The sequence below is a fragment of the Phalacrocorax aristotelis genome, chromosome 12 (genome assembly GCF_949628215.1).
Source record: "Phalacrocorax aristotelis chromosome 12, bGulAri2.1, whole genome shotgun sequence".
Lineage (NCBI taxonomy): Eukaryota > Metazoa > Chordata > Aves > Suliformes > Phalacrocoracidae > Phalacrocorax > Phalacrocorax aristotelis.
Genome location: NC_134287.1, coordinates 8,220,333 through 8,238,397, shown reverse-complemented (window position 1 = coordinate 8,238,397; position 18,065 = coordinate 8,220,333). Strand labels below are relative to the sequence as shown.

The 18,065-nt window shown below is 40.8% G+C and overlaps 1 protein-coding gene across 6 annotated transcripts in view; it reads left to right on the top strand.

Annotated features, from left to right (window-relative positions):
- The window catches only part of BTRC (beta-transducin repeat containing E3 ubiquitin protein ligase), a 119,015-nt gene that overhangs the window by 47,804 nt on the left and 53,146 nt on the right, over window positions 1-18,065 (top strand). For 4 of the 6 annotated variants that reach the window (XM_075108314.1, XM_075108313.1, XM_075108311.1 and 1 more), the window contains 2 exons: window positions 1,507-1,584; window positions 14,234-14,323. In XM_075108314.1, coding sequence (XP_074964415.1) covers window positions 1,507-1,584; window positions 14,234-14,323 — 168 coding nt within the window. The remainder of the gene's footprint in view (window positions 1-1,506; window positions 1,585-14,233; window positions 14,324-18,065) is intronic. The other 2 variants (XM_075108312.1, XM_075108315.1) reach the window with 1 other exon arrangement.

Genomic DNA, 18,065 nt, shown 5'->3' with positions numbered 1-18,065 from the left:
CTGCCATTTCTCAGCAAACAGCATCTACCCTTGTCCTACCTCCTTGGCTGTACCTTTTCTTCCCCTTCACCAGACCAGCAAACCTGAGCTGCCTAGACGGCGCCTGATCACGCACCACTGCAGTGGGCACACAAGCACACTGCTCTTCTGATGGCTTCCCGCAGTCTGCTTGCTTTCTGCTAGCCCTGCTCTGCCACGCTGGCTGTTCGCAGGGCCCAGCTTCTCCTTTGCCAACAGATGCCACTTCTGCCTCCTGAGGTGTCGGGCTGGAAGCTGGCTCTGTGAGAAGCTGGGCAGAGCCGTGCTCAGTGAAGGACAGGTTATTTGGGGGACGAGGGGAGAGAGGTACAGAATGCAAACTTCTGCCATAATATACATGCTCCTGAGCTTGTCTGCAAGTAACTGGAAAACCACCCTTTTCCTGGCAGAGCTCTCCCTAAGCAGTTTTTCTGTATCTCTTTAAAACCTGTTTAGTTGCTTACTACTGAATGCCTGGGATTGTGGCCTAAGGCTATGAATACTGTGGTGATCAAACTGATTTTCGATGTGTGTGTGGGATTCCTCCAAAGCTGGCTGTCATTACTCTGTCAACACGGTGGCTGAATCCATGCAAAGGAACGCCGTCTTCCAGAGTAGCTGACTTTGGCAGTGAGGACAGCATTCCAATTAACCAAATGTTTTCTACAGACTGTGCATGTCCTGAGATAAACTAAAGACTCTCTCTACTCTAAAGCAAGTAATAACTGGTTTTAGTCATGAGGTTAACAGGACAAAACTCTCCTGGTGTTCTTCCTTACTCATGCTGGAAAAGCCTTCGTATATCTTCTTGTCCACCTTCTCTTCTGTTACTGATGCTCTTTTTCTGGAGGTGGCAGCTTAAGTTTTGGAGCATTGGTCTTCCTAGAAATTGTACATGTATGTAGAGTCAGGGGGCAGGAGTGAAAAACATAGCCATGATATCATATGCTATCTAAACTTTTTTTTTTTGAGGGATCTCCTGACAACCTCTTTTATCAGAAGTCAGCTCTATCATAATTTCTCTTATGATTTTTGGCCACCAAGCAGACTAAGTGCAATTAATAATTGTTAGGCACATTAAAAGCATAGGGGCATAGAGAACAACAGTTGCACCCATTAACAACCTTTTGTTTTCAAGAGGTTCCACTGTTTTAAATAGTTATTCTGGGGTGTTCAGGAGCCCTGGTGTTGCCATGCTCATCCAACCACCATTTCAGCTTTTTAAAGTGGCCGTTATTGGTAGTTTCAGAATAAATCCCCAAAGCACAGGCTTCTTCAACAGATTCCTGCACAGTGGTGCATTGTTGTATTGAGGAGGAGAAATTCTTTCTCTGCCATAACAAGTTGTTTGGCTTAAAAGTACAAGTTAGCCTCCGGTATGTGTATGCATAAAGTACTACAGTCTGCGTGGTACAAATATTGTTTCTTTTCTCCTCGCAGAGTAATATTAGGGATAAGAACTGAATTAAAGCTTACTTTCTTTCACAGAATTCCTCTGAGAGAGAAGACTGTAATAATGATGAGCCCCCTAGGAAGATCATTCCCGAGAAGAATTCACTTAGACAGGTATGTGATCAGTCTCTTTAAAAATGCAATAAAACTTTCTAGCTATTTGAATCCTTAAATGCTTCTGGCAGCTGAAGTCTGACTTGTGCTCGTGGAAATCCTTTCTTTTCTCCTTTGAAGTCTGAACAAGTGACATTTTACCCAGCAAAATCAGACACACAGATTTAGCTTTCAGGAGAGTCTGACGACCATTGGAATAATCTCCCCAGGGAAGTGGTTGACTTGGCCACGTTGGACACCTTTAAGGGTTGTCTGGACAGGGTGCTGGGCCATCTTGTTTAGACTCTGCTCTTCCCAGAAAGGTTGGACTTAGATGATCCCTGAGGTCCCTTCCAACCTGATATTCTGTGATTCTGTGACTCTTTCTAAAGAAATCTAGATTCTGCACAGTGCAGTCAGCTGTGACTCTCTAGTTTTACCTTTCTCCATTTGGCGTTCATCAAGACCTCTTCAGCCTTTTCTTCTGTAATCATTCCTGTCTCGCTTCTGGTATATTTTGCCTTGCTTCAGATCATGCGTTCAAGAATCTCGAAGTGTCCTAGAACAGTTAAGCTTTTCATTGCCCTTGAAGGTACATTTTTTTGGGGGTGATGTCCAGGTTAATAACCTGAAAAATGACCTGCTTTTGTTTCTTTAACACTCATAAATTACTAGTGAGTAGAAAGGAGAAGCCTGATAAAACATAATCTGTTTGCCTTTTATATATAGTAAAGCAAACTTCTTACCAACTCAAAACAAATGCTTTTTTAATCCCTGTGGTCAAAAAAGGGGGCCCGGCTTGTGATTTCTGGGGGGTTTAAGTTGGATTTAGTGATTTCAGATCCTGCTTTACATAGCATCTTGCTCTTTCTTCCCACTGCAACCTTCAGGCAGCAGAAGAAGCAAAAATATGTCCATGCCTCAGCTGCCTAAGTTTGCTGCCTGGTATATCAGAGTAAAACAAGTGATGAGGGTGACTTAGTGAATACCCCAGGCCACACATTGCAGCAGCTGAGGAACTGGCACATTTTCTTCTGCATCTCAGCTACAGGAGCAGCAGTCTCAGGTAGAAGAATAGGGTGGTAATACACTGCCCCACTGCTGTGAACTCCAAGAGGAATTGTGGGTCAAAACCACGGTAAAGAAATATCTTTTTGATATAGAGTGTGTGTGCTCAGAGTTGGTTTTGTGAGCAGTGGTGGGATGGATTTTTTTCTGTTTGTTTTTGGGTGTTTTTTTTTAGTAATATATTATTAGGAGTGCTTGATTTTGTGGGAGTAGGTGTCATGTGAAGGACTCTCTGTGGCTAAGACAGGTCCATCTACCAGACGTGGTCTGCCTAAGTCTTTTAGACAAGAGGCAATATGCTGTGATAATAAACGAGGTCCCAGATATTGCTGAGAAAATTACCTTGTAGAATTGATTAAATACATTACACCAACCTTAAAATGTTTCTGGCATTCAGCAACAAACAAGAGCTAGAGGAAGAGGGCAAAGCTACCTGGTTCCTACTGTGTATCCCCAAGATGGTTTTCTGGTGCACTGGGTACCTTGCTGGCTGGTTTTTTTCATCTTAGAGTTGTCTTGTTGATGGCAAACCTCCAGGTTCAATAAGAAAAGGCGTATATCTCTTCTCCAAGAAAAATTGTGTAGTAAGAGATGTTAGGTCAAAAGGAACACAAGTTACCTGTCCTGTGCGCCTTCTCATCGCACTGAGTCCTTCCTCATGATTATTGGTTAAGGGGAGACAAATATTCAGGAATAGTGTTATATAGATCAAGAAGGTATGGTTTCCTGAGTTGAGTTTCCTTTGTTATGTTTCAGTCTGCAGAAGTATGCTTAGTGTACAGGATCTTAGTGTCTTTCCCACAGGCCCACAATTCATTGTAACCAAGGTGCGTAGATACCTATAATAGACCTAAAAAAACATTTGTACTCTCCAAATATTCTATATTGGAAGTAATTCACATGGACATTGTGCACGACAAAGATGGTTAGTTGTGTTTCAGGATATTGTTGAGATGTTGTATCAGTCTCCACCTTTGTGTTCAGTCTTTACAGTGACAGATGCAGGACAAAATCCTTGGGTGTCCTGATTGCTATCTGGAGCCTTTTGTGTTGAAAACAGTGTTTGTGGACAAGTGCAAGATGTAGTCTGAAAGCAACTGTTCGTCTTTTCTAGATCATAGGAGGTGGCTGACCATGTTTTTTAGCCTGTGGTAGAAGGAATTCTGGTTCTTCACGTAGGCATAAATAGAAGCTGTCAGTGCATTTTGGAAACTGATTGCTCCTCTCTTAGTGATGGACAAGCAGCAGTGGGAAGTTTTCCAGCTAGGTGCAGGAAACAGACACATATACAGCCATGTGCTTTCTTCTGTCCTAATCAATGAGTAGAGTGATACTTACTGGAAAGATCTGCATCTCCTCCAGGAACATGTGCAGGGTGGCTAGCCTGTCTTCCATCTCTCCAGACTTTGTAAAACCAAAAAGATCTGACCTGCAAATGCTGTCATAGCAGTAATACACAAGAAGGGCTGCATTCTGTACTAGTACCTTAGTGGAAAGATACTAACTTGGTAAATATTGAGTGTAAAATTTCATATTTTCTATCCTTCCCTTAAGGCACTGCTGTTAAAATTTTATTATTGGTGAACATGGACCCACATGCACATGTATGTGTATGTGGGGAGAGGAGAAGTCTACACACATATTTAGTACTTTTTCGGTTAGTTTTGGAAAATTAATGTGATGCATCAGACCACTTCAAGGGAACTATGATGTCTTGACATGTTCAGCTGCTGACAAGATTAAGTAAAGGTGCATTACCTTTTCTTGCCTTGTTTGTTGTGCTGGTATGCAGCCTTAGCCATAAATATTTTCTCAGGTGGGTTTGTGGAACAGACATACCAGAAGATGGAGCTAATAAGAAGGTGTAATGGTTACTTAAGCATCTGAAGTTATAAGCAGGGGCTGAAGACACCCATTGCTCTCTGCTATGGACCTCTTACTAGGAGAAATGCGATTCTTCTGTTGATTAAAATGGGTTTTGGAGAAGGGAGTCTTCAGAATCTCAACAAGTGGAGCTGTCCCCTTGGTGTGCTGGAAGTGGGAGGCATGGCCACTCTCAGGTGCATGTGGGGCAGGAAGGCAGGAGAGACATGGAGCTTAGCACTGGGAAATGAAATAGAAAAAGGCAATGAACTTGACACTGTTGGCTGGAACAGTGAAAAGACCTAAGCTATGACAGTAAGGATGCAAACATTCAGTTCTTGTAGAGTGCTTGATCTGACAAAATTAAATTTTGAAGGGGTAAACTGAAAATCATAGTGTGAAAACACTTCAGGAAGAAACAATGACAAGTGGCAAAAGTTTTTGGCAACTTTATTTAAGCTAACAAACGAATTTTCACACTGCAAAGTTATAAATTAATTTTAATAGGCTGATCCAGATGGTCCATTTGGAAAATGGATAGCTTGATCTGTTGAAAATTAAACTAAATTTATCTCTCTCATACTTCAAACTGAAGTAAGCGTGAGAAGAGTGCCCATTAAGTCCAGCTCATACAGATGGACCAGCAGGTCACACATGGGACTAATCTGATTCATTTTAAAAATAAATGCATGAGTTATTGAATCAGGTTCCTGTTTCAAGACCTGCGTGTGAGCATGTGTGTGTGCGCGCCGCCCTTTCAAAGGGACTCACAAATGCTTCAGTGCCTTTTTAACCTGTGTGTTTCCATTTTAATTCAACTTCCTTGCCAAAAAACATAATTAGTTTTCAGTGCCTATCATTTAGCGTTAGACCCAAACACTAGATTGATTAGGTCAGGCATTTGTTATTTTAAGGGCTATGTCTCCATTCTTCATTTATGAAGAACATGAGCTCAATAGTCTTGTGGGGAGAGCCGGCCTTTAGAAACTCTGAAGGGGAAGCTCTCTGGGGGCCCCTCCAGCCTTTTAGCTTCTGGGTGTTTTTAACAGAGCCATGAATGCAGATTTGTAAATTTATTGCAGTGCCATCTGGTTTTTTTGCAGGAACCGTATTATTGTTGGCTCGTATCTGTCTATTGTGGTGGTCACTCCCCAGGAGCTTGCCCTCATAGTCCTAAGGAAAGTGATGAATAGTGGGGGTCAGCATGAATAGGTCACAGGGCAGCTGTCCGGGGCTGCCCTGAACTTGATTACCCCGCTGGTTTTTAAAGAAGACAGGCACAATGCAGGTTGTTTAAAATCCTCCCTCCCTTCTCTTTGGTGGAGCAATAATGAAGTGCCTTTTGCTGCTGTGGTTTGTCTGTGGGCGAAGGTGCCTTGTGGGGAAATGCTGGCAGCAGCGAGGCTGCTGCACCGAACCTCCTGCAAACCTCACGTTGGACTCTGTTGTCTTTCTCTAATCTTCCAGATGGAAGTCCGGGGGAAAAAAATCCCTGTCTGTTACCCCGTTCAAAAGGGCCCCATAGCATTTTCATGAATTCTCCCTCTTACCATTTTGGCACAGAATATTACCTCAATTTATTCTTATGGATTTGAGATCATTTTGTAAAATTACATGTAGCACCTAAAACATGCTCTAGGTGCTATTTCAAAGTTAAAATAGGCACAGTCTGATCTTAAGAGTTTAAAGCCAATACACAAGCAAATCGTAAGAAGCAGAAAGCGGTTAAAGAAGGGAGAGCAAAGGAAAGACAAACAGTAGCAACCGTCAACCGTTTACTTCCAGCTGGTAGCCCCATCCCACTGCTTAGGGCTCCTCTCCAGGGGTGTTTCTCCTCCTCAAAAGTATTTCTGCTGTGCAAAGTTGAAGCCCTCCTTTGACCAGTGGGGAAGGTTTCGCAGTGGGGAGGGAGTAAGGGTGCTTCAGCTCCCTCTCCTTTCTTCCCTTTGGGGAAGACGCTGCAGTTGACATTTGACTTCTGTTGGAGAGCTGGATGAGGCAGGATGTACCTGGTCTGTAAAGCTATCCTGATTACCTCTTCTTTGTGCTATTAATCCTTGCTAGTAAGGAGTGGCTGGCTGAAAAGCCTGCTGAAATTGCTAGAAGTACATCCTTAATCTAACTTCTAAGATTATTATTTCTGTTTAATTTTTTTCTTTATTCTCAAACAACAACAAAAATAATTTCCATTCCTCTTAATGCACGCTAAAAAACTAGCCAAGGCGGGTTGTACCAGAGTCTAAGTTACAATGGGAATGCCGCCTTGCAGCAGAAAGGCCACTGGGCTCTTTCAGCATTAGTGCTAATAGGAATCTGTCACCCCGCTGCATTTCTGCATTCCTCTGTAATTGAGTAAATTGCAAGTGTTGTCTGCTTGCCCCTGCCCTTTATGTCCATGTCCACTTACCATCCGAAGAACGTGGGCAGTGATAAATAAAGCACTGAACAGGGCTCTCAACTCTTTGAAAGCAGCGTGTTGCCAGCCCCCTAGTTATATTTCTTTAAGTGTTTATGTTTTTCTGTATTCTTTCTCTTGTGTGGCTGGAACCCTGGGGATCCAAAGCCATGAGAGAGGCCAAGAAGCTAACAAAGTAGCTGTCCCCTTGTTAGCTTGTTCCTTTCTTCTTTAAAAAACAAGATGAAAACCATCTGGCTCAGGGCATTACATTTTCCTCCCCCATGCACCTCTATAGATGAAGAGTTTCACCTGCAGTGAGGGTTTACATTGATTAGGGAGGGAGCAGTAATTCAAGCCTCCATCCACTTCAGTGGTACTTTGCAGTCTTTAAAGGTGCTGACCCATTGAGTTAAACTGTCAAGGGAGGATAAAAAAGGATCTTCATCCCGGGAGGTAACAGCTGCCAGGTTTTCAACACCTTGCACGCTGCTGGAAAAATGTCACAAATTGTCAATGGAAAGAAAAATCACTTGGCTGCCATCTTCCCTTAATGACATGCCTTATAAAATGAAAGATTTACGGGTTTAAAAATCAGCAAGTAGCTGTCAGGAAAAAAATATCCTGAGGGATTCTGAACAATGGGCCCAACAAGATGTATCCCAAAATACTGCGAATAATGCATCCAACTTGGAAAAACTGGATCTGACTGGGATGACCATGGTTATGTTTGCACAGTGGGACAAGAGGGAAGTGAAAGCAGCAGCAGCACAGAAGTCTAACGTTACCACGTCTGTATTAAAAAAAAAAAAAAAATCTGATTCATAAGCCAGTGAACTGAGAGAAGACATACTGTATTTCTGCTCTTTTGAGGACAATTTGTTTTCAAGCAGCGACCAGATGGCTAAATACCACGACATTTCCTTTTTCTTTTTTTTTTCCTCTTCTTTTCTTTAACAAGAGATCTAGTTCTTCTTGCTCTTTGTTTTTGTTTGTTTTAATGCTTTTAGGTCGCTGAACAACCCCGTGGTGTTTGGGCATTGTGGCATACTTTTTTTGTTTCCCTCCCTGTGCATTGATGGATGAGGAAAAAAGATCTTCAGCTCTAATGTAATTTCAGATAACAGGCAGATTGGAGTAAGGCTTTTTGTTTGTATTGTCTTGAGGTTTTTTGTTTTAGGGGCCTCTTTTTTTTTTTTTCCTGTTTGTTTTAGGTAAGTCATTTTAATTGTACTGAGTAATTAGAAGGTACACACAGCCAAGGGAGCTTTGTTATGGTAATTGCTCAAGAAAACCCACTCCCCAACTACCATTGCCATGTGTTGAGACACGTCTTCCCTCTAGTGGCAATATTAAGGACTCTGGCTTTCACAGTCGGCAAGGTGTAATTGCAATATGACAAACTGTGCTTTAGGGAAAATCCTGTAATGATCTAGTTTTTTGTTTGGCTAGTCTTTATTTTGTCTTATGACTTTCCACGGAGACTAGCCTTCCCCAGGCTGGACTAGGGATAACAAAAATTTCGTCTTAAGAAAATAATCATGGCAAATCCTGGGTAATGTCTTACAGCTTGACTTAATTCTAGTCATCTTTTTAATTACCTGCTTATAAAAACGTTTTTAAATTTGTTGAGATTACTTAATTCTTTCAGAAGAAGCACCTCATTTGAAATAAATAAATAAATTGCATTTATTTTAAGTAGTCCATGTGAAAGACCTTTAAAGGGTAATTAATGCAAGTCTCCTAAGACTCTAAGTAAGATGAAAGCGATCTTTCCAAAACTGCTGGAGTGATTTGTTTATATAACTTCCCACTTCTGCTGAATTCTTCTGAGTCTAATAACTTTTTTTCTAACCGCTTGGCAATTTGTGCTTAGCTACAAAAGCCCTTGTTCAAAAAGAACAGTTTAATAATCTTTTCCCTGAAAATGACTTGAAGGGAGGGTATGGGTTTTGTCTTTTTGCTGTGTTTTTATTAGTGTTATCTTTCTCTGATAAATCATGTAATTATTAACTATTGGGGGGGAAATCTTATTGAACTCCTGGGTTGCAGCTTCTATTAAAAAGTGGAGTTTTGTTCAGGGACTGGGGATTCTTCGAATAAACGGCCTAAGAAATGGATTTCAGTTGGTGGAAAAGCTGCACACGTGTGCACATACACCAAGTTCTGCCTGAGGTTCAAGGCTTCAGGTTGGCATTCAGCGTTCGTCCAGAGCTATGCAGACAAGAGTAGAAATGTTTATGTGTTTATGTCAGAAAGCAGGATCATACTTTCTTTAAAAAGAAAAATGTAACCAAAGACACTTACGGAATGAGATCAGATACAGCTCTATCTTTAGTGAACCATAGTCTAGCATCTCTGTGGCATTTTAAGCTTTTGGCTGAGAGTGAATGCAGCTTTGTGGTTCCCCTGCTTCTGACATGATTTGGTGCTGCCATATATTTGTAGGGGTGGGTTGTGTGTTTTGTTTTGTGTTTTTTGTTTTTTTTGTTTTTTTTTCATTAGAGCTTGTTTTGCTATAGGGCTGCTTAACACTGTTCTCAAACGGCTTTTGCAAGGTTAAAGGAATGCAGCTTGGTAACAAGTTTGTGTCATTTTAAATATATACCTCCCAGTAAATAAGGAGGAGCCTTGCAATCAATCCCTTTTAGTGTGTTATATGTTTCACCTGACAACTAAGCCCTCTATTGATTAACCATTACTTTGTTAGATAATCTCATGTCATTGAAGCCACTGTAAAAATTAAACTCTTTAAAATGTTTTACCCTAGCAGCAGTGCGAAAATTGAAAACTTGTTCAGAATTACAGCCAGCTTCCACAAAGAGGGTAGTTTTCAACAAACTGGTTTATGTTTGCATGCTTTATATGCAGTATAAAAACATATTAAAGCACTCCAACGCAAAGCTATCTGCCTGTGGCGTTGCACCAGGCTACCATTTCAGACAGCTTTTCCTTGGCGAAGAAACCTCATCTTGATGAAAGGTGGGGAGAAACTTGAACAGTTTTGGTGCAAATTAGATAAGATTCATAAAAAGGTTGAGCTTTAAAGGTGAGCTTGAGAAATTTGCTTTTCTGAGGGTTGGTTCTGGTTTTGAATTTCTTGGTTTTCTTCCAGGTTAGTTAATGTTCCCATAGGCATCAGAACAAACCAAAGGAGGTACTCTGATATACCAGTGTAGCATGAGACACCATCAAATGTTTCACCTGAAATGTAGGACTCTGCATTATTACTTGATGATATGACATCCGTTCTACTTCGTTAGGTCTATTCACTAGTAACTCTTAGTGTACAAACACAAATATAACAATACCAGGTGAAATCAAATCTCCAAGTCCAGCAGTAATTTTGTGTCTCACAATAGCCAGCAGCTGCATGCCTACAGAGGAATGTTAGAAGAGGGCAGCCAGATAGTACTACCTTCACAATATATTCTCCCGGCTTCTCATGACTTGACTTCATGAGCCAGATGCAGCTTTGCAACATTATCACTACGTTTCCATTGAGACCTATTAAGTAGAGTGACATTACCTCTTTTTTCCCCCTGGACTTTAAGGCAGAACTAGGCTTTCATCTGTGTTTTTGCTTGAAACCTTTTAAAACATATTGTAGAACATGCACATGAATCTTCTTTACCTTTTTTATTCATCCCACAAGGCTAATAATGCATTCTTCTGTGAGAATATGAAAATAACAGCAGAAGAACTTTGTAACTTTGTGAACATAGTAATGGACATTGAACTGAAGATCACTGTATGTTTTATTCTCAAATCTGCATCCTGACGGGTTGAATCCATTATACATACTCCTTTTAATTTTGGGGTTTTTTTTTCCCCCCCTGCTACTTTTATGGAGAAACAAAGAGCTGCTGAAGGACTAAATGGTCATCAGGTAATTTGGCACTTCATGTGTAAAAGTTGATTCTCACAGTAAAAGCATGTTCTCGTCTCCTTTCTGTGGCTGAAAAGGTTGGGAAGGGGGGATTTAAGTATCACTGGCATGTTGTGAAAGGGCAGAGAGGTACTGAAAGCATGGGAATGCCCAGGTAAGTCAGACCCAACATCTGCTCATCCAGTGCTGACTCCAGCACTGTCAGTGGAAGATGCTGTTGAATGAGAGCAAATGGGTCTGGCCACTCTCTGTGCTCCGTTCTCCTCCCGCTCCTGCAGCATCTACTGCTGTTGCACTAGGGATGTCTGGGGGATATCTCTGCCGAGTACTCTGTGGACCTGCTGTCCGTGAGTTTGTTTAATCCCTTTTTCTGCATGCTGATGTTGTTACTCTCCATGGTGTCCTGGGGCAGTGAGCTCCACAAGGTCACTGCCTGCTGTGTGAAGAAGTGTTTAATTTTATCTGCTTCAAATTTATACTCTACTAGTTCCATCAAGTGTTGCTCGTCCTGGTATTGTGGGACTTGATGAACAAGTTATGCTGGAAATTCAGTTGGTGCTGTTCACACTAAGATGTACTGTGTGGATGAAAATAATAAAAATTAAGCAATACATTCAAATAATTATTTGCATCTACATTCTGATGTACAACTTTTGAATAGTGGAGCTTTGTTCTCAGAAGGTTCTAGGGTTTTTAGATTTAGCATTTAGTATTTCACATTGTGTATTTGGATTGTCTGCTCTTTCCCATTTATAAATGTGAGAGAAAGCCTGTGGTAAGCCTGGATTTTAAAAAGCTGGCTTGCTACCAAGTTTTGTGCATACCTGTCTTGGGAGGAAAAAAGACTGACAAGATCTGAGTTTGGTTCGTGGTTCAGTTCACGGAGCCACAGGCTTCCCTGTTGCTTTCAGTAAATTGTTTTTGTGGCTGAGCTTTTCATCTGCAAAGTGGAGTTAGTAGCTTTCTTCAGTCAGGGCTCCTCATGCAGAAATACTGCTACTGGAATTTTAGGAATTAAATTGCAAATGAAAGAAGTTGCAGATTTATGATAAATGTGTTACATTACACAAAAGTAAACAATGAACAAAGAATCATATAAACTTTTCATGGGTTTTCATCTTCAAAATCTGGTTGAATTTAGCATGATACTTATAAAATGAGGTTTGCATGGTGTTGTCCGAACGCGAGTACAAGGCAGATGGTGTCAAACTTTCTGTCCACCAGCTGGGTCGCTGCATCTGAGCCACAATTTGTTATAGTTTATGCCCTTCTGGTCTTTCTTTTGAGGAGAAAGTGCTGTGCATACCAGAGCAATGGTTTTATGATGTTGGCAAACATTTGCAAGAGGCTAAGTTGAGTCCATCAGATTTCTGTTTGCTTGTGGCCTAAACGCAGTTTGAATCTGAACCTCCCCTGCCGAAAGATGCACCCTGTTCATCTGCACGGCACTTTGAAGGGATTCATATGTTGGAATTCTTCTGTTTCTCCTTCTGGATACAGAGTCAGAAAGTGCTAGTTCACTGCTAGTTGCAGTAGATATCAATGTTATAACTTGTAAGCAGATCTGCTGGAGTCAGGATATTCTGCATTCCTGTCTGTCACTGGTTGTTTTCTGGTTAGAGAGCTCACTGAGAATGAAAACATCAACTGCTAAAATGATTGAGAAGATAGGGCTTCTGTGCTCCTTTTTGTTTCTGTTTCATGATGAAGTTTAAAGGGGGTCTGTAAAGACGTAAGGTGGAAAGGACCGCGATTTCCTAAATTTCCGCAAGAGTGTCTGTACTGTGCCAGATCAGTATGTCCCATGGTGGGCAGTAAGGAGTGTTGAATAAGGATCAAAAGAACTTCAGTGAATAACGTCATAAACGGATCGTGAACACTCAGTTCCCATCAGTTGGTGCTTAGTGTCTTCCTGAGCTAGAAACTGTATGGAACACCGAGTTTGTGGATATATCTCCTATCACTCAGCATAACTCCCTTTTCATTTCTTTGCATTCTTGCCTCTGATGTCCTTTGCAATGTGTTCCTCTGCTGGTTTGTGTGTCGCTACTGCCTGCACCTTGCGCAGTCAGGCATGTGGCAGAGGGGCAAATAGGGGAGATCATTCGTTTGGTGCTTAGCGCTGAGGGAATCTGGCGCTGATGATGTAGCTTTGGAGCAGAGGGGGAGAGGTTAAGAGCGCTTAGTATACTAGTGTTGCACGCAGGTTTTGTAACCTATGGCAGGTTTGGGGTTGAATTAGTTTCAAATCAAACAAAGGCAAATACGTAGCAAGCCCTGAAAGAAGGATCTTTATAGATCGCCAGTGAATATTACAGGAAGAGAACTGACAGGAGTTCGCTACAAATCTTTGTGCATCCTCACCTTAAGGCAATCTTAAAAATACCATGGATGTTAGTATGTTTTACTTTAGTGCTCTTGGAAATGTCTTTCAGCAAGTTTAATATCATTCTCTTTCAACCTGCTTCTTGGGTTTTCCCTACGTAACTATTTGAGGTAGCAACATCTTCTCTGTGGTCCACTTACTACTCTTGCAACAAAGCAAGTTTGTGCTTGCTTTTGGTCTGCCACTTTTGCTTGGGAGCAGTTTTCTGTAAATGGTGACAGGCACTGGGGTTTTAATCCAATGCTGGAGTTCTTAGGTGCTACTGTGCTACTCCTCCTGCTAGAAAATGTGAGCTTAATCAAGTAGTAATTAAAATATGTTGAAAGCTGGGGGGGGACACGACACCTCCATTAGAAACTCCTGAATGCTTCAGGCATCTTAGTTTAAATAGCCAAATCAACCAAAGTACAATTTTAAGCACACTTCATAAGGTCTGTTCATATACTGCCCTTAAAAAAGGGGGAAACTACGAGTAAGGTGTTCTGCAGAGACTCGAAAGTCTGCAGCCTCAGCTGAGGGTCCTCTGGGCAGTACAGTGCATGAGTTAAAGAAAAAAGACATTCTACTTCAAAAGAAAAAGCTTTCCAAAATTGGGAGAATTAAATTGACGTGAGATGTGGTCTACATTTGCCCCCTTCTTTTTATAACCTTTGTACTGTCCCCGTGTATTTTTACCTGATAAAGACGGGATGTTTATTAACATTTGACATTAGCTACGGTAACTAGCATGTAGAAATCCCCTTGCTTTAGTTGCTCAGTTATGCAGCATTTTGTGAAAGACCAAACAACTGAGATCAGATATTTTTTCCTTTTTCAAAAGAAAAGAGGATAAAAATATTTTTGTTTTTTTCTTTGTATCTCAGAACTGTAAAATTGTATATAGCTTCTCAGAGGACACGCATGCCCTCAACATAGGCTTTCGCTGTAAACTAGTATATTCTGGTTCAAAACATTTACACCTTAGGAAAAAGGTAATGTAGTAGAGTTGTTGTGGGTTCCTGTGCCAAAAATGTGATGCCTGAAAGAAAATCGTGTTCTTCTATTCATAACAATTTTAATCTTTCTGCAGACCTACAACAGCTGTGCCAGACTGTGCTTAAACCAGGAAACAGTATGTCTAGGAAGCACTGCTATGAAGACTGAAAATTGTGTGGCCAAAGTAAGTAAGAGAACAGCTTTGGTTTTGAGGGTTTTTTTAGCAGATTGTTCGTTGTTAATAAAAAAAAAAAAGTTGTTGTTAAAAATTAGTTAGAAAAAAATATTTAAACAGAAAGCTAGTATTTTGGGTAGGCTTTTCTTCTCCTGCAGTGTAGAGTTTTCAGACTTACTCTTTTTTTTCTGCTGGAAATGATTACTTGAGTCCTGTGCTATCTAGGATTGAAGGGTTCATTCTGCTGATGGTCTTTTCCAGTGGGATGACCTATGCCTGCCATGTAATTAGCTGTGGCAACTTCAAATGATAATTGCCCAGATATATGCTAAAAATATTCCATGAGAGCTCTTTGTATCATGGTTCCCTTTCTTAGCTACCAGAGAGGAGGTGCAAAAAGAAAGACCTTTCAATTAAAACGCAGTGAACGCTGTATTTAAGGGAACGGGAGAAGGGAGATGTGGCAGTCAGAATGGTAAGAAAATGGATATATTAGCCCATCAGAGAAAGGTCATTCCTTGAGGATTGTAGTAGATGCAATGGGAAAAGATGAGGTGCCATTAGCCACCCTCTTTTCTTAACATTTAGTGTAGCTAGAGTAAAATAACATACATGCAGAGCTGTTTGTGAATGGAAAACATTTGAACCGTGATGCAATATGTATAGAAGGGCTGTGTGAAGGATGCATTTAGCCTTGTGTAAGTTTTGTATTTCCACTGAAAGGAAGTTCAGAATGGGCATGCAGGACAGATCAGTGCACGCAGCCATCTGTTACCAAAACCAGCTGGCATTTTGTTGCTCCTCTGTCACCACAAACCTGACCACTCAAAAGCCTGTTTTCTCTTCCAGTTATTTATTCCTTGATCTTCTTGAAGTCCTTTTGAATGGTTGTTAAAGGTGCCTTGTCCCTTCCGGCCCCGCTTTTGTATTGACCTTTAAGATAATTTCCCAGCTAAATCTTTGCTGGGAGTTTGCTGGTGAAATTTGGATGTTCCATTAGTTTTTTTCCTGTTGGAGAATTGGCCATCTTAAAAGTTTGTCATGGTGCTTGCAGGTGGCGTAGTGCTCGTAAACTGTGCTTGACATGCCAGGTTACCTCCAGTGGAGAAGCACTTCTGAGAGAAGCTACCAATCTTGGTACTTTATTATTGGTAATATTTAATAATGACACTTCCATTCTTAGCTTAAGACGACTGGTATCACACACTGCTTCCTAAGGTGCTTTATGATACAAAGTAGGTGAAACTCTTTGAGCAAGCTACCAGAGCAGCTCTGACTGAATTATATCAGTGTACAGCATCAGTCTGATGCCATGAAGCAGCTCACAGCAAGCTAGCTAGAATAAGCCTATTCAACCCCATCTGCTTTATAGCATTTTGTTTGACCTGATCATCTTACTAAGGAGCAAGGATGTGCAATAACTACAGCTAATTTACGTGATGCCCCTTTTAGCTGAAATGACATACTTTTAACATGCTAATGCCCCAAATAATACATTCTCCTAAAACTTTGTTTCAGTGGGATTATGGTTAGAGGTGTTGGGTAGGGCTCAAAGCAGGAAGAGCAACACTTGTTTCAAGTTATTGAGGGTAAATTTGAACCATCACCCTGGAGATGATAAAGCATATGTTTTAAAGTATTGTGTCTCTATGCTGTAGGACAATCTGCCATCACACTACACACACGAAAAAACATATGTATACATGCATATATATACACTCATATATTTATTTTATATATACATGAAAAAAACATATGGACTTTTCTGGGGGTATATTTCCCCTAGTACTAGCTTGCCTGGCTGTTGTACTCCTTTCCTTTGCCTTCCCAGCTACAAACCAAAATGAAATAGGTTCTGAGAAAGCTTGTCTTTCAAATTCCAGAAGTACTGAAGCATTTATAAATCCAGTTAGCTAAATGCAGATGGCTCAGCGATGGCATAGGCAAATGGCACAACTGTTAAATGTTCCCTAGGTGAAGGGCTTAAATGGGATTTAAGGAGTTCAGAGGCCTTCTCCTAGCCTTACACACATGGTGAGTTTTATCCTCCATGATTTATGTGTCTTACAGCCTTGGACTTTAAAATGTTTTGTCAAGAGGGTGAATACTGGAAAGTATAACTGGGTTTTATTATCTACAACAGTTTTGGAAAAGGGGTTTACATTTTTTTTTTTAAACTGTCATTGAAAGACAAAAAGGAGTACTTTGGAAATCATGATTTACCTTTTCTGATTTTTGCAGTGCAGTATCAGCCCTGACTGGAAGCCACAGTCAGCATTGCAACATGCTTGTCAGAAGCATCAGTCAGTCCGCAAGGGACGATGTTTTTTCCGAAAACAGGATTTCTGATTCTGCACCTACTTGCAAAAAAGAAAATTGTGCTCTGTTAAGAGTGTATTAATGCTATTCGCTGATCGTGTGCTTGATCCCTCTAAAGTTTGTTCAAAGAATGATGTGCGGTTTCCCTTGGGGCCACATGCATCACTATTGAAATATCAAGTATCTTTTTTCAGACTGAAACACTGTCCATCCATCAAGCTCTCTGTGAAGGAATGCTTCTGTACAGGACAGTCAGGTGTAATTTACCAATCTAACAACTGGAATTCTTTCTAAAATGGAGGGAAAATAAGTTTTTTTTAATAAACATATATGCATTTTCAAGTACAGACAGTAGCATAGGGCTGCTGTCGTCTTTGACCACTCAAGGAAGCCTGAGTTTGTTAGGAAACCTTGTCTGCCCGGTTTTCTGTATAATGTTATGATGATTGTGCAGCCAGGTGCTCAGTGGCTTTTGTGAACCTATGGATTATCTAGTTTTAGTCAGGCATTTAAAAATAAAACTAGAATATCATGTTCTGATGAATATTTGTATTTTCTCCTTAGCTGTGTTTTTCTGGTATTTGTCCTCTGGAACGCCATTGATGGAACTTGGGCATATATGGGTAGAAGCAAATAAGGAGCAGTAGAAATTGTTTCAAGTGTGCACATGTTTTGACTAAAGAGGTGGGATCTTGAATTAAAAATTATATATTGTGACGCACAGATGACACCTGTGTGATCTGTAACATCAGTCCTCTTCCATCCTCAGAAGTTTTTCCATTAATCTTTTGGCATCTTTTTGCCTATTGCATTTGAGTGATCAACAGGTCTGATGCATATTTTACCTAATGTTTTCAAAAAGGAAATACAATCTCTAATTGTGTTTTTATATACGTGTACACATACACACACACACATATAATCCTCCTGCTTGTCTCTATAGAAACAAAAAAATGGCTGTGAGAGGATTTCTGTTTGTGATACTACTGGTGTGCAATCACAAGTGGACAGCTTTCTCAGGAGTTGGTGCTAGGTGCTTAAATAAGGTAGAAATGTAGCATGAACCTGAGCTCCAAAGACAGGGTGTTTGGTTTTAATGAGGCTTATTGAAATCTGGCCAAACGAGCATCTGTTCCTATTGTTTGTTCCATATTTTGTAAGCTAGTATCTTCAGGCCAGATAATGGTGTTGGTGTGTGCTTCATCCTCAATTAGAGAGGAGCACAGTTAAAAATCCCCTGGCATCTGGTATGTCACTAGGATTCTTGTGATGCTCTTGGGTGTGCAAACAAGTTTCTCTTTTGTTCTGCATCCAGAACCACTTACTTTCTGTGGTGACCTTCACACTTTCTGTTTGCTTTGCAGTGGGGGATGCTCTGATGTGTCTCCTCCAGTCTCATTGGCTAAGTTGTTGGTTTAATGGATTATATGTA